A 12,847-nucleotide genomic window follows, 5' to 3' on the forward strand; every position below is an offset into this window, starting at 1 on the left:
AGGGAAGCTTATATCGACCGCTTTGAAGTCATCCGTGAAGCGTGAACAACCCACTCTTCGCATCCCACCTCCACATCCACCCAAGTCGGCAATTGTCCAGGTCTCCAACCTTTGCAACTCAGACCGCCATTATGGCCGACGCCGAAGACTACCTCCAAGAGGGCTTCGACCCGCGCAGTGTGACCATGCCTCGCCTGCGATCGATCCTCGTCACTCACAACGTCGAATACCCCGCCACGGCGAAGAAGGGCCAGCTGGTTGACCTCGTCACCGACCACGTTCTATCACAGGCCCCCAAGCTTCGAGCCCAGAGGGCAAAGGCTAAGCGCTCCAGCATGGGCATCGTCAATGCCGGCAGTGCTGAGGACACCGGCACCTGGGATGACCACGATCTTCACCCCCCGCCACAATCCGCGAGGCGATCCAGGTCACCGCGGAAGGTATCAACACGCATCAAGGTTGAAAACGACGAGATGGTCACCCCGGCTCGTCGTGACCCCCCGAAGCGAGCATCGCGGTCTGTGAGCAGGGCACTCTCGCACGCTGACGACGATGACGTCCTTGACTACGAGGCTCCCAAGTCGACGCGTCGCAGCCGCAGTCGCAGGACTGCCACCCCTCGAATCAAACCCGAGCCGGAAGAGGAAGATCATTCCGTTTCGGTGGGAGATGAAAGCGTCTTCACCTACGACAACCCTTTCCAAAGCGGAAGCTCCCCGCCCCAGACCAAGACCCCAACCAACCGCCGGCGGACAGCCGACGGCGACGTCATCAAGAGCACCAAGTCTGCTTCTAGACGTCGAACCGATGGCTATACAGATGGTTATACCGATGGCTATGCCGATGATTTTGAAACCCCAAAGCCACGTCAACGAACACCCGAGATGCTTCTTGAGCCGGGTGAGGAATTCACCCCTGATGAGCAATTAGAGTTGGAGGACGCGGCTAGCAGAGGGGAGGCTTCGCTTGAGCCTCGCAAGCCTGTTACACGGGCTGCCCGCAAGAGCAGCTTCAAGACTCCATTTTTTGTTCTGTTCCTTGGGTTGCTTGGAGCCTACCTGGCCTGGTACAGGCAGGAGAAGATTGCTGTTGGCTACTGCGGTATCGGGCGTCCGGCAAAAGAATTCATCCCAGAGGAGTTTCCACTTCCCGACGCCCTGAGGCCATTCGTTGAGCCCGAGTGTGAGCCGTGTCCTCAGCACGCCTACTGCTACGCGGACTTTGCGGTCCGATGTGAGGCAAACTTTGTCCTCGAGCCGCACCCGTTGTCTCTTGGCGGACTTGTTCCACTCCCTCCCACCTGCGAGCCCGATGGTGAAAAGGCACGCCGCGTACAGGCTGTCGCCGACAAGGCAATCGAGGAGCTCAGGGACCGTCGGGCCAAGTTCGAATGTGGAGAGCTGGTCAATGAGGAGGGCCAGCAAGAGGAATCCCCAGGTATGCCCGAGGAGGAGCTCAAGGCCACGGTCAGCAGGAAACGCTCCAAGAGACTAAACAGCGATGAGTTTGATGAGCTTTGGGCGGCCGCCCTTGGAGAGGTTACCGCCCGAGACGAGGTTGAGGTTGAGGTTGAGGTTGAGGTGGAGGTCGTTCAGACGCAACCGTAAGTCACCCATCCCCGTTCATTCTCGCTACACTATACGTCGCTCCATTTTTACTTTCAACCGTTTCTGACAAAACAACTAACCAGATCCGTGATTGACCCTACAGACCGTCCGATTCCCCCAGCCTTCCAACCCGAAGGCTATCGTCAACGTCTCTCGCTCGCCTTTCGCTCACCTGCACGGTCAAGCGCCACCTCCGGCTCAGCCTGGCAAGATATAGACTCACTATTGGACTTCTGATCGCCTCTGTCCTTGCCGTTTTCTATATGCGGGCTCGCTATCGCAAACATGTAGCGACGTCTGCCCAGATCCCGGCGTTGGTTGACTTGGTCCTGGGACGACTGGCCAACCAGAAGGAGCTCGGTGAGGAAGAAATCGATGACCCGTGGTTGTTCTTGCCAAACCTCCGGGACGATGTATTGCGATCCGTCCACTCGCTGTCTGAGCGAGAACGGGTGTGGCAGAGGGTCCGGGCGGTCATTGAACAAAACAGCAATGTCCGGACCAGTCAACGAGAAGGCCGAAGCGGCGAAGTTGGCCGCGCCTGGGAGTGGATAGGCCCCGTCGCTGGCGAGGGTGCCCGGAGACGTCGGAGCGGAAGGGTGTCACTTGGTCCCGATTTGAGGACCGAGACCCCGGAGCTCACGCCGGAACCAAAGAAGTGGGGAGAGACGAGGCCGATTTACTAAGCCATGGTCTCATTTAATTTTTACTGACTATCGATATCCTCGAGGAGTCACTGTATTTTCTTTTGTCTGTAACTATTGTCCTCTCGTTTGCTACCGTCAGGGAGTTAGTCTTACGCCTTGGATGTTTCCAGCCATGAAGTGACGGTATTCTGGCTCGGCGTTGGGGTCTTTTGCCGGATAATTTGTATGGTTAGGATTGTTTATATCGACTGTCATACTTTCGTGTTAATAATTCACTCCATCACACCTATGCCGGGTACTTCGGAACGTGCATGAACACCTTCACAGGCATGCGACGGCACTTTGAGTGGCTTGCGAGATTGAATTACCAGGCATGTCGATGGAGATTCATTGATATTGCCTGTTCGTGGTTGCGAGCTAATTATGTGGTGCTTTGGCGGTCGTCCGGGAACGGCGATATCGGAGATTCCGGTCTTTCCCGATAGGCATTTCTTGCTCCGAGCTCCAACAAACAAACTTCACAATCCACTTCAGTTCAAAATATCTCACAGCAGCGAGCACCTCTCCAGTAATCGGAAACTAGGGTCTTGATTGATTCGGCTAATGCACAGGTGTTGTTATGACACAGGATGGGTACAAAGGGAAACCGGGGAATCTGTGTATCTAGACTCTAGCGGTTGGAGGTAATTTATTGAGCCTTGGAGGCAACGATCTCTGTAGATGATAGTTAGCAATCAGATGGCAAGAATTTAATCTCGTTGGTATTGCGTACTCTCAATATCAGCCACGCTCTGCTGAAGGATCTGCTGGAGAACCTTGGGGTTCTCGAGCTCCTTCTGGACCTTGGCGATGATGGACGCGGCCAGCTCCTTCTGCTGGCGCTGCTTGACCTGGCTCTCGTATCGCACCCAGGAGTCGAGAACGGACTTGGCCTCGGCAGCCAGGGCAGTCTTCTGCTCGAGCTCAAAGGCCTGGGCCTCGAGCTTGGCGGTTTCCTGCGGAGATCCATCAGTACATTCCGAATTCCACCCAATTGCATCTCGTATTTACCTTGGAAACCTCGAACAGGGTCTTGGTGACCTCGACGACGCTGCCCATCTGCTTGACGTCCTCAATGCGGCCCTTGACGGCCTCGGTGTGGTCGGCGCGGGCGCTGTTGAGAATGTTCTTGATCTTCAGGTTCTGGGACTCGGCCCACTCCTTGTAGGCAGGGCCACCATACTTGATCAAACCACCCCAGACGGAGAGCAGGCAGAAGGCGATGATGGTCTCCTCGTTCATGACGTAGTACTCGTTGCTGAGGGCGTAGATGCTGGCGCCGGCGGTGCTGCTGAGGATGGCGGTCTTGGTGATCAAGTGGTTGCCGGGGATCGCATCGATGAGGCTCTGGGCCTTCTTCTTGGGCTCCTCGGCGGGGACGTTGCTGGTGTATCGAACGGCGGCCGCGGAGATGGCAGGGGCGGCTCGGCGGGCGAGGGCAGGTCGGAGGAGGGGAGCGCCTGCTAGAGGGTCAGCGTCGCGCCAATTGACGACGAATTGGCTCGCAGTCGAGTGTCACACGTACCGACGGCGCTTCGAGCCAAGCGGGACGCCATTGTGAGATGGATTGTGATGGGGGTATCGAGGGCGTAGGCTTGACGTTGCTTCGGGAGCTGGGAATACTGGTTGAGGTTTTATCGCGCTAGCTCGGCAACAATCAAATCCACGTGACCTGTAAATTGCGCAGCTGCACGGCCTGCACCGGAGGGGAGTAAATCTGGCCCGCCGGCATTTTGCCGTCGTCGTCCCTGGACCGTCTTGGCGCCGCCCGACGCCTGATTGGTCCGAAATTTCATCTGTCAAGCTGGTAGAGAATTTCATGCTTTTCACCTTCTTGAACCGACTTATACCTGTCTTGAACATTCAACATTGAGCATCAGTCTGCCCGGAGACCAGCTAATTCTGCTGTTTCAATATTCAAGGACGCCCTGTCTCGGGATTTCCATCTACAACTTTTCACAGCCTCAAGCCCGCTCACAACATGCCAGCCGCTGCCTCTGGCGAGCGCTCCAAGCGCAAGCGGCCTTCAAATACTGAAAAGTCCACCAAGCGTCGGAGGTCCTCCGCCAGCAGCGATGAGTCCGAGGACCCCAACGCCAAGATCCTCTCGATGGAGCAGGGGATCTTGGAGTCCAAGAAGAACTACAACGACATTACCGTGTTGCTAAGCACCATGGATGAGTTCCGCAGCGGCAACCCAGAGGGCATGTTGGCGGCCGTGGCGCTCTGCCGTATTTTCGTGCGATTGCTGGCCCAGGGTGCTCTCATCTCCAAGAAAACCCTTTCTGAGAAGGACTTGGTGGTGGTTGGCTGGCTCAAGGAACAGTTTGGCGAGTACAAAGCCAGGCTCCTCAGCATTCTCAAGGATGAAGATCTGGCTCTCACCGGCTTGACGCTATGCATGAGGACTCTCAAGGCCGAGGGAGAGTTTCTGTACGACAAGGAGGAGTACACCTTTCCCAGGGCCTTTATTCGGGACATTGTGTCAACCGTGTTCCTTACTGACAACGAGGACCTTGTGGCTGCCTACGTGGAGGAGTATGCGGAGCAGTTCGATGACATCCGATATTATACCTTTAACTCCATCAAGTAAGTCGTCTTATTTCCCTTTGCTTGAATCTAGTCTAATCAAACTAAACCAGGTATGCCGTGGAAAATCTGTCCGCCAACAAGATTCCAAACGGTTTGTTTGATCGGGTCTTCTCTCTGCTATCTGCTCTTGATGGTGTGCCCGAGTCTGCTGAGGAGCTTCAAGACTTCTACATTCCACGTCCCAAGAAGAAGACACATTCCCTTCGCAACGTCAATCAGCACAAGAAGCAGGGCCAGGACGCCTGGCTCGCCTTGATGACCCTTGTCGATGGCAAGGAGGAGCGAAAGCAACTTCTCGACATCATCTCCACAGTCATTGCGCCGTGGTTTATCAAGCCCGAGCTGTTGTCCGATTTCCTGACCAACTCATACAATGCTGGTGGCTCCATGTCCTTGCTGGCCCTCTCCGGTGTCTTCTACCTGATCCAGGAGCGCAACCTGGACTATCCATCTTTCTACTCCAAGCTCTACTCATTGCTTGATCGCGACATCCTTCACTCCAAGCACCGATCCCGTTTCTTCCGCCTCTTGGACTCGTTCCTAGGATCGACCCATCTTCCCGCCGCGCTCGTGGCGAGCTTCATCAAGCGCCTTGCTCGGCTAGCGTTGAATGCGCCCCCCAGCGCCATCGTCTTTGTGACGCCTTGGATCTACAACCTCCTCAAGCGCCACCCGTCATGCACCTTCATGATCCACCGAGAAAACCGGGACCCCGAAATCAAGAAGCACATCAGCGAGCATGGTGCCGAGGATCCGTTCTTGCCAGACGAGACGGATCCTATGGAGACCCAGGCTATGGAGAGTTGTCTGTGGGAGCTTGTGCAGCTTCAGTCTCACTATCACCCCAACGTTGCCACTATTTCGAAGATTATTTCCGAGCAGTTCACAAAGCAATCCTACAACATCGAAGATTTCCTTGATCACTCATACGCCACTGTAAGTTTACCCGTCTCGTGTTTTCAAGAATGCACTAACAATGTAACTAGCTCCTCGAGGCAGAAATATCGAAGGATGTTAAGAAGGCTCCTGTGGTTGAGTTCCATATTCCAAAGAAGGTGTTTATGCCACATGACGACGCCGAGCAGCCTGATCAGGACAGTCTCCTAGTCAAGCTGTGGGATTTTGGGGGAGCCGTTCAAGAAACCCAGGTAGCCTAGAGCTTCTGTGGGGGGTAGTGGTAAAGGAGAATGAATCATAGAAGGGAGACCATGATATATACCCAGGCATGTGCGAGAATGAAAGGAAGCTACCGGCATGTGCTAGAGGACGATTACACAAGTACTCGCACAGACCGATCGGCGAAAATAGATCTGAGCAAAAGGCGTTTATCTTTCATCCCTAAAGGCATCAATTTTATCATCCTCGACAAGAAACCGGGACACATTATCCTATAATTTCACAATACAAAAGATAACCGCTCAAACCAAGTCTTAGCGGCTGATATATGTGATATGTCTGTGCCTTTGAACGACGTGTAGATACTCCTTACTGAGGCTCTAATTACAGGGCAAAAATAATTTTCCATCGTACCCCTCCTGATCGAAGGAGGCAAAAATTGAAGCCGACACAGGCCTGATTCGAACAGACGCCTCCGAGGAGATATGATTTCTAGTCATACGCATTAGACCACTCTGCCACTGTGCCTATTGGGCTAGGATATGACAACTGGTGCGTTATTGAGCTATGATACTGTCGAGCGAGGGCGCTACAAACATTTCTATGCAGGCTGATCTGGTCAGTGGACCCAGTCATGCGGGCTTCGTGGCGCATGAAGTTAGGATGGAATGCAGGCGATCGAGGTCGTGTGCTGGCGTTTCGCTTTCACTCCGGCCCGCCCAATGCAAGCAGAGACTCTCGCGGTTTATGCAAGCCAAGAGGTAAAAGTGAGGCCATCTTTGATTTGTTTGGCTGAAGAAGCCCTGAAGCAGCGACAACGCAAAGCCAAGTATCATCGGCATGTGTTCGTACGTGTTAGTCCTAGGGAGCTCGAGAGACCTGGAAGGATTGGAGACCCAGGCATCTGGTACGTGTTGCGACAGCGCGCTAGGGGTGCTGTGACCTGCTGTGGCCTGCTGTGACCTCCTGTAGATTAGCGGACACCTGCCTAGCGTCTGGGTCTTGGCCAATTAAGCCAGTGCCCAAAGAGCCCACCGACCAGCCTCCGAAGAGCTGACATCATCACTCCTAACTCTTCCAGCTAATAGTCGATCAGTGCACCAGCCATCGACCATTCAGACCTGCAATTGACTCTTCTCCGCCAAAGCCAAGCCCTAACATCTCACCGCTTCACCTTGTTCTTGGGCTCCCTACAAGCATATCTAGGTGGCTCTTGGGCAGCCGTCCAACATGTCCAGCAACCGCTTCGATACGCTGGTCAAGGCGCCCAAGCCTGCCTCTCCAGCCCCGAACCCACCAGTCGCCTCCGCATCTGCATCTGCATCCGCATCTGTATCCGCTGCCAACGCAGCTGGTCAACCAAAGGCCAAGAAGCGCAAGGGTCACCGTGGGGGCAAGAAAAAGCGAACGCGGAGGAAGAGCTTTGCCGCTCTGGACGAAGATGATGGACAGGATGAATCCCAACAGGAATCTGGGGAGGGGTTCTTCAAGATGGCGAATGCAAACCTGAGTGGCACGAGCATCGACAGCGAAGCCTTGTTGGATCACAGGTGCGCTCCCCTACCACCATATATTGGGATACGCCCAGTTAGCTGACCAGTTTCCAGGGATCATCAGCCGCTGCGCATCAGACGTTCCTCAACAGCTCCAGGTCCCCCATCACCCTACGGACCAAGCTTCACCAACCAAGGCACCAGCCGACTACGATCAATGCAAGAAATACACAGCGACGACGAACAAATCGACCCTCTCATGAGATGGGATGAATCGGCGCCCCTTCTCAGCGAGTCGAGGCCCCGAGGGTCGCAGACAATCCTATCCAGCTACGGCGCAAGCGACGTCAGGTCGAGCCGGCCCCGGAGCCGCAGGGCATCGAACAAGTCCTCCATGACAAGACTTGGGACTTCCAACAGCGGGAGGGATCGATACGATGTGAACCATCCCCCTTCGATGCCTGGATCCCCAGCATTCGGTGCTAGCACGCGTATGGATATGAGCTTCGGGGATGTCATGATTCGGGACGAGATCAGTTTACGAGACGAGTCTCCACACCAATCGGTTGCAGACGTGTCCGACATGGGCGGTGTGCTGAGAGACGGCCGCCCTGAACTCAGCAGGAGGGCAGCGAACGAAGCTGAGCAAGACGTTTGCTTTCCCGGGCCAGGCATGTCCGAGATGGGTGACGATGACGCACAGTCAAGGAGCCAGGAACCTCGCCGATACAGAACACGACGTCGTCGAGGCCAGTGGCCCGACCTGGCGGTTCTAGAAGAATGGAGCCATATGGAGAAGGAGGGACGAACAGATGAACGCCGCGTCAAGAGGATCACGGAGCCTCAGCTCATCAACGGTCGACTACGCCCCGTGCGGAAGGGCTGGTACCAGACGGACGTCGAATCGCCATATAGGTTTACCTACTTCAACGAGGAGTTTCCGAGTACGATCCACAGCCAGACCATCTCCGAACTTGTTCAGTCTGGTGGTGGTTTCAAAGAGTTGTTCATTCCAGATCCCCCGATCCTCTCTTCAGACGATGAGACCGATGATGACGAGGATGCTCTTTCGGTGCCTGTTAAGCTTCATCATTTGACTGGCGGCATGGAGGGAGGATCAAAGGAATCCACTCGCCAGCCATCTCTCTCCACTACGCGCGAAAATACTGATCCCCGAGCCGAAGGGATGTTCTCGCCACCTTCAAGGGATCCGCTGGCCCATGTGGCCTCGAGGAGCGACTCCGGACGCGCTACGCCCTCTGGCCAAAAATCATCCGACGAGAGTGGGAAGGTCTCTCAAGCCCCACTCATCGAGACCAAGGAAAAGGTCATTCGCTATGGCGATCGGCCTGTGTGGTGGCTTGACGTTACATGCCCTACGGAACCGGAGATGAAGGCCATATCCAAGGCCTTTGGCATCCACCCTCTCACGGCGGAGGATATCATGTTGCAGGAGGCCCGAGAGAAGGTTGAGCTCTTCCGACACTACTACTTTGTCAACTACCGATCCTTCGATCAGGACAATAACAGCGAAAACTTCTTGGAGCCGGTCGACATGTATGTCGTCGTTTTCCGAGAAGGTGTCCTCAGCTTCCATTTCTCCATGACACCACATCCCGCCAATGTCCGCCGCCGAATCCGTCAATTGCGAGACTACCTTATCCTGTCGTCGGACTGGATCTCGTATGCCATCATTGACGACATCACCGACGTCTTCCAACCTCTGATTCAGAATATCGAGGATGAAGTAGACGAGATCGATGATGCAATCTTGAAATTGCATTCGTCTGCCGAAAAGCGTATGAAAGATGATTTGAACACTTCGAAGACTGACGACGCTGTGACGGCTTCAGACCCCAGCAGTGACATGCTTCGACGTGTGGGCGACTGCAGAAAGCGGGTGATGAGCCTTTATCGATTGTTGGGCAACAAGGCAGACGTCATCAAGGGCTTTGCCAAGCGTTGCAATGAGCGATGGGACGTTGCACCACGGTCCGAGATTGGTCTGTATCTTGGTGATATTCAGGATCACATTGTCACCATGACGTCTAATCTCGGACATTACGAAAAGTAAGCATTGCTCCCCCCTTCATCCATCCCGTCTACTCTGAATAAATCAATCCTAACAATCGCAGGATACTGGCTCGATCCCATGGCAACTATCTGGCGCAGATCAACATACGCATGAACGAGCGACAGGAACAAACAGCCGACGTGCTCGGCAAGCTCACCGTCCTAGGCACCATTGTTCTCCCCATGAACATCATCACCGGTTTGTGGGGCATGAACGTCTGGGTACCGGGTCAGGAGTATGAGGGTGACCTGGCGTGGTTCGTTTGGATCGCTGCAGGTCTAATCTTCTTCGGCCTGGCCTGCTTTTTAATTGCGAAGAGAGTATACAACATTGTTTAGGACATACGAGGAGCAACTTAACGGTCTCTGAAAACAGGAAAGTGTATAGTTCTTGGGCGGAGAGGCTAGCATTTGGGTTGGCGTTTTTTTTCTTCTTTCTTTTTTCCCCTACTTGAGGTTGACTGAGCGCGGGGCCTTGGATATGGTCCTCTTTCTTTTTGTATCCCGTTATTTTCATCGGAGCGAGGTTCGTGGGCTCTGGTTCAGGGCATGGCCGGGGAGGGGGGTGATCCACTAGAATGAATGCCCAGTGCTGAATGTTTGGGTATATTGGGGTTTCCAGCGATTGAATTTGGGTTGCAACAGCCGGAATATACAAAATTTCTGCACATTAGGCGTGGATTTCATGTGCAAGTTTCAGCTTTCGGTTGGTATAGTGTCGAGGGTTGATGGACTTGATGCAGGGTGTACATTTTGGCATGGACCATAATTACCATATATAAAGACCAACCAAATATCAAATCTTGCAGGAATATCTCTATTTAAATGTGCCTAAGTCTTTGCCTTGTGGTTATAGTCTGATTGACGGTTTCTTGAGGTCCTTGTGAATAGCGGTCGAATTGTCATTCTCCTATGTTTAATGCTTAATAAGTATTATGCTTTACCAAGGATACACAAAGGGCCTAAACAAGAACCTTGAGACGCGCAGATAGGCCATTTTCGACAACTAATATTAATCGATTAATATAATTAACAAACGGTTGTTTCCAGAGATGAAAGGGTGGTACCCTACCCTATAGTAAATATCGAACTACTTAACGATAATTCTTTTTCACTTTCATCATGGACATCACTCGGCAAAGTTAAAACATGTTGAATAAAATTGTCATCAAAGTACATTGGAGCCGTGGGTATCTAATTCCATGTCCATTTATCTCCATGCTGTCCTCCATGTATATGTATCCCCGACGATACCACCGCACTACATAGGTTCGACGATTTCCGTAGTGTAGGTATTTTACTTCCTCGCCATGAGAGTTTTGTCGTCGCAGAGTACACAACAGTACAACCTTTTATCCCAGGGAGCCAGGGCCTTGTAGCTTGTTCCATATCGATATCAACTTGCGCCATAACGCCAAAACGAAAGTTGCCCAACGACGCCGGCTAAGAGAGCAAAGCGTTTTAGGAAAGTCTCCTGTCTAGCTCTCTCAATGCGACGTCGGATTAAAATGACATGTGCTGACAATGATCATCGTCGCTGGACACCAAAGCTTGCTCGGAGAGCTAGAATCTGTTGTCGCTCAGCCTCGGGGAGCATGTCGATTTGGGCCTGAGGAAGCTCCATGACGGCCCTCATAAGAGCATCAGAATCCTGGACAGCGGGAGCAGGAGCAGGGGGCGCCGCAGGAGCACCATATGCCTGCGGCGGCGCCTGGTACGGCATGGCGGCGACAGGAGGAGTGTTACTCGCACCAGGGTAGCCGGGCATCGGGGCGGACGGGTAGCCGACAGGAGGAGCCTGTACCGGTGGGGGAGCACCGGGTTCGACAACGGACTGGATGGCTTCGGGGGAGACGAGGCCCATTAGGAGGAGGGCCTGAAAGACGGCGTAGGCCAACTGTGGGGCTTGCTGGAGGAGTTCGGTGGCGCGCTGGGGCTCGGAGGTGGCCAGGGTCTTCATCTGGACAAGAATATCGAGGAGCTGGGGGGGCGGGAGAGTCTCGAGGGTGCGAGAGATAGCATCGGTGCAGGTGACGCCTGGAGGCAGCTCCTTTCCAGAGGGTAGAGGAGGCAGGGAGCTTGGCTGGTTGTTGTAGTTGGTTGGGGGAGCGCCATTCGACCCGTGGGCGTTGTGCCCGGACGGCCCCTGGGTGACATATGAGTTCAAGCCCGAATGGTTAGACGAGAGGTAGGGGTGTTAAGTACTCACCTGGTTGTCATCATCGGTGCTCTTTTGGTCGTTGGAGAAGTCGACGCGGAGTTTGCGGCCCATGATCTCATAGTCATTCAGGTTGCGCACCGCTGAAGAGGCGGAGTCTACAAAAGGCAAATTAGGCTTGTTGGAAGATTTCGTGGTGGCGAGGAAGCATACCGGTGTCTGGGTAGTCGGCGAAGCCAAAGCCCTTGGGGCGGCCGGTCTCTGAATCATAGACAAGGCGGAAGCGTTCGACCTTGCCGGCGCTGCTGAAGATGTCCGTGATTTGCTCCTCGGAGAGGCCTAGGAGACGAGTTAGAGATGGGGCGATCCGAGTGAGCTGGCGAGAGCAGTGAAGCGCGCACCGTAGGGGATGTTGCCTACGAAGACAACGCGAGAAGGCGGTCTTGTCGACATGTTGGACAAAGAGGTGTGATGCGCGGATGCGGTCGAGAATGTTGACGGAGAGAGGTGGAGGCGATGGGCAGGAGAATCGGCTGAATACGGTTGAAGAAATCCCGACAGTCGGGTGTGGTGGTTTGCTTGCGGGAGCCAGGGCAGTCGAGGTGGTGATGTTCAAAGCTGGATTCTTGGAGTCTTGGGCCCTCGAGACTCCGGGACTTGGAGAGGTTGAATTTCTCAGCCTCGTGTGGATAAGCTACGCCCCAGTGGCGGCAGGCTGATGCACAGAGAGCTTCCCGTGCTTCAGCCACAGCATCAAAGCCGGTGATTTTCCGGGTACCGGCGCAGGTCCGGGAATCAGTGACATTGACTCTAATTGGTGCTAATTACCTAGGTCGGGGCCTCCCTGGTCACAGCGTCCCAAGTGAAAGGCTGAGAGCTGCACCATCAGCCGCAGGCGCAATTGGCAACGTGGAACTGGAAGTGCGAAGGTGGCCTTTACCTACAGCCCGAAACAATCATCTCCGGGCAGCTGCGTTGCGCCGTCGTAACCTCAACTCCCGTCTTCAGCTTTGCGAGGCGCCAGTTCCCAGTTCCGGACCGTATGGTGTCTTACTTGAACCACCGCAATTGATTGCCATTCCTTTTGCTTTGACCTTGTTTTCACACATTTGCTTTCCTCCA

General features: G+C 54.1%; 5 protein-coding genes and 1 non-coding gene across 6 annotated transcripts; 3 read left to right on the top strand and 3 right to left on the bottom strand.

Moving 5' to 3' along the window:
- Positions 1-131: 131 nt before the first annotated feature.
- Positions 132-2,293, top strand: BGZ61DRAFT_338203 (Man1-Src1p-C-terminal domain-containing protein; the record flags this gene model as incomplete). Its single annotated transcript, XM_046239108.1, has 2 exons — positions 132-1,603; positions 1,711-2,293. The coding sequence occupies 2 exons, from the start codon at positions 132-134 to the stop codon at positions 2,291-2,293; spliced, it is 2,055 nt and encodes a 684-aa protein (XP_046112207.1).
- Positions 2,294-2,942: 649 nt separating this feature from the next.
- Positions 2,943-3,849, bottom strand: BGZ61DRAFT_525553 (uncharacterized protein; the record flags this gene model as incomplete). The annotated part of the gene is made up of 4 exons (XM_046252789.1): positions 2,943-2,968; positions 3,027-3,249; positions 3,305-3,753; positions 3,819-3,849. 4 exons carry the CDS (start codon positions 3,847-3,849, stop codon positions 2,943-2,945), a joined length of 729 nt encoding a protein of 242 aa, XP_046112208.1.
- Positions 3,850-4,063: 214 nt separating this feature from the next.
- BGZ61DRAFT_15640 (CBF/Mak21 family-domain-containing protein) lies at positions 4,064-6,268 on the top strand. The gene is made up of 3 exons (XM_046237412.1): positions 4,064-4,882; positions 4,936-5,821; positions 5,872-6,268. The coding sequence occupies exons 1-3, from the start codon at positions 4,275-4,277 to the stop codon at positions 6,040-6,042; spliced, it is 1,665 nt and encodes a 554-aa protein (XP_046112209.1). The 5' UTR covers positions 4,064-4,274; the 3' UTR covers positions 6,043-6,268.
- A 179-nt stretch (positions 6,269-6,447) lies between these two features.
- On the bottom strand, positions 6,448-6,529 carry BGZ61DRAFT_t25. Its single transcript has one exon. It is a non-coding gene; the product is annotated as a tRNA-Ser (tRNA).
- A 558-nt stretch (positions 6,530-7,087) lies between these two features.
- On the top strand, positions 7,088-10,375 carry BGZ61DRAFT_438288 (uncharacterized protein). The gene is made up of 3 exons (XM_046244223.1): positions 7,088-7,551; positions 7,609-9,564; positions 9,630-10,375. The coding sequence occupies exons 1-3, from the start codon at positions 7,232-7,234 to the stop codon at positions 9,904-9,906; spliced, it is 2,553 nt and encodes an 850-aa protein (XP_046112210.1). The 5' UTR covers positions 7,088-7,231; the 3' UTR covers positions 9,907-10,375.
- Positions 10,376-10,708: 333 nt separating this feature from the next.
- Positions 10,709-12,599, bottom strand: BGZ61DRAFT_438290 (hinge domain of cleavage stimulation factor subunit 2-domain-containing protein). The gene is made up of 4 exons (XM_046244224.1): positions 12,127-12,599; positions 11,939-12,064; positions 11,777-11,883; positions 10,709-11,713 (listed from the first exon to the last, which is right to left on the bottom strand). Exons 1-4 carry the CDS (start codon positions 12,176-12,178, stop codon positions 11,096-11,098), a joined length of 903 nt encoding a protein of 300 aa, XP_046112211.1. The 5' UTR covers positions 12,179-12,599; the 3' UTR covers positions 10,709-11,095.
- Between the last annotated feature and the right edge of the window lie 248 nt (positions 12,600-12,847).

This window comes from Ilyonectria robusta (genome assembly GCF_021365365.1).
Source record: "Ilyonectria robusta strain PMI_751 chromosome Unknown BGZ61scaffold_1, whole genome shotgun sequence".
Taxonomy (NCBI): domain Eukaryota; kingdom Fungi; phylum Ascomycota; class Sordariomycetes; order Hypocreales; family Nectriaceae; genus Ilyonectria; species Ilyonectria robusta.

Excerpts from the sequence above, each read along its gene's own strand:
- BGZ61DRAFT_438290 (XM_046244224.1), bottom strand. The coding sequence starts at position 12,178 with ATGTCGACAAGACCGCCTTCTCGCGTTGTCTTCGTAGGCAACATCCCC. Across the intron at positions 12,065-12,126 it reads CGTAGGCAACATCCCCTACG|GCCTCTCCGAGGAGCAAATC; the intron begins GTGCGCGCTTCA and ends CTCGTCTCCTAG. Across the intron at positions 11,884-11,938 it reads CGCCGACTACCCAGACACCG|ACTCCGCCTCTTCAGCGGTG; the intron begins GTATGCTTCCTC and ends TGCCTTTTGTAG.
- BGZ61DRAFT_438288 (XM_046244223.1), top strand. The coding sequence starts at position 7,232 with ATGTCCAGCAACCGCTTCGATACGCTGGTCAAGGCGCCCAAGCCTGCC. Across the intron at positions 7,552-7,608 it reads GAAGCCTTGTTGGATCACAG|GGATCATCAGCCGCTGCGCA; the intron begins GTGCGCTCCCCT and ends ACCAGTTTCCAG. Across the intron at positions 9,565-9,629 it reads AATCTCGGACATTACGAAAA|GATACTGGCTCGATCCCATG; the intron begins GTAAGCATTGCT and ends TAACAATCGCAG.
- BGZ61DRAFT_15640 (XM_046237412.1), top strand. The coding sequence starts at position 4,275 with ATGCCAGCCGCTGCCTCTGGCGAGCGCTCCAAGCGCAAGCGGCCTTCA. Across the intron at positions 4,883-4,935 it reads TATACCTTTAACTCCATCAA|GTATGCCGTGGAAAATCTGT; the intron begins GTAAGTCGTCTT and ends AAACTAAACCAG. Across the intron at positions 5,822-5,871 it reads TTGATCACTCATACGCCACT|CTCCTCGAGGCAGAAATATC; the intron begins GTAAGTTTACCC and ends CAATGTAACTAG.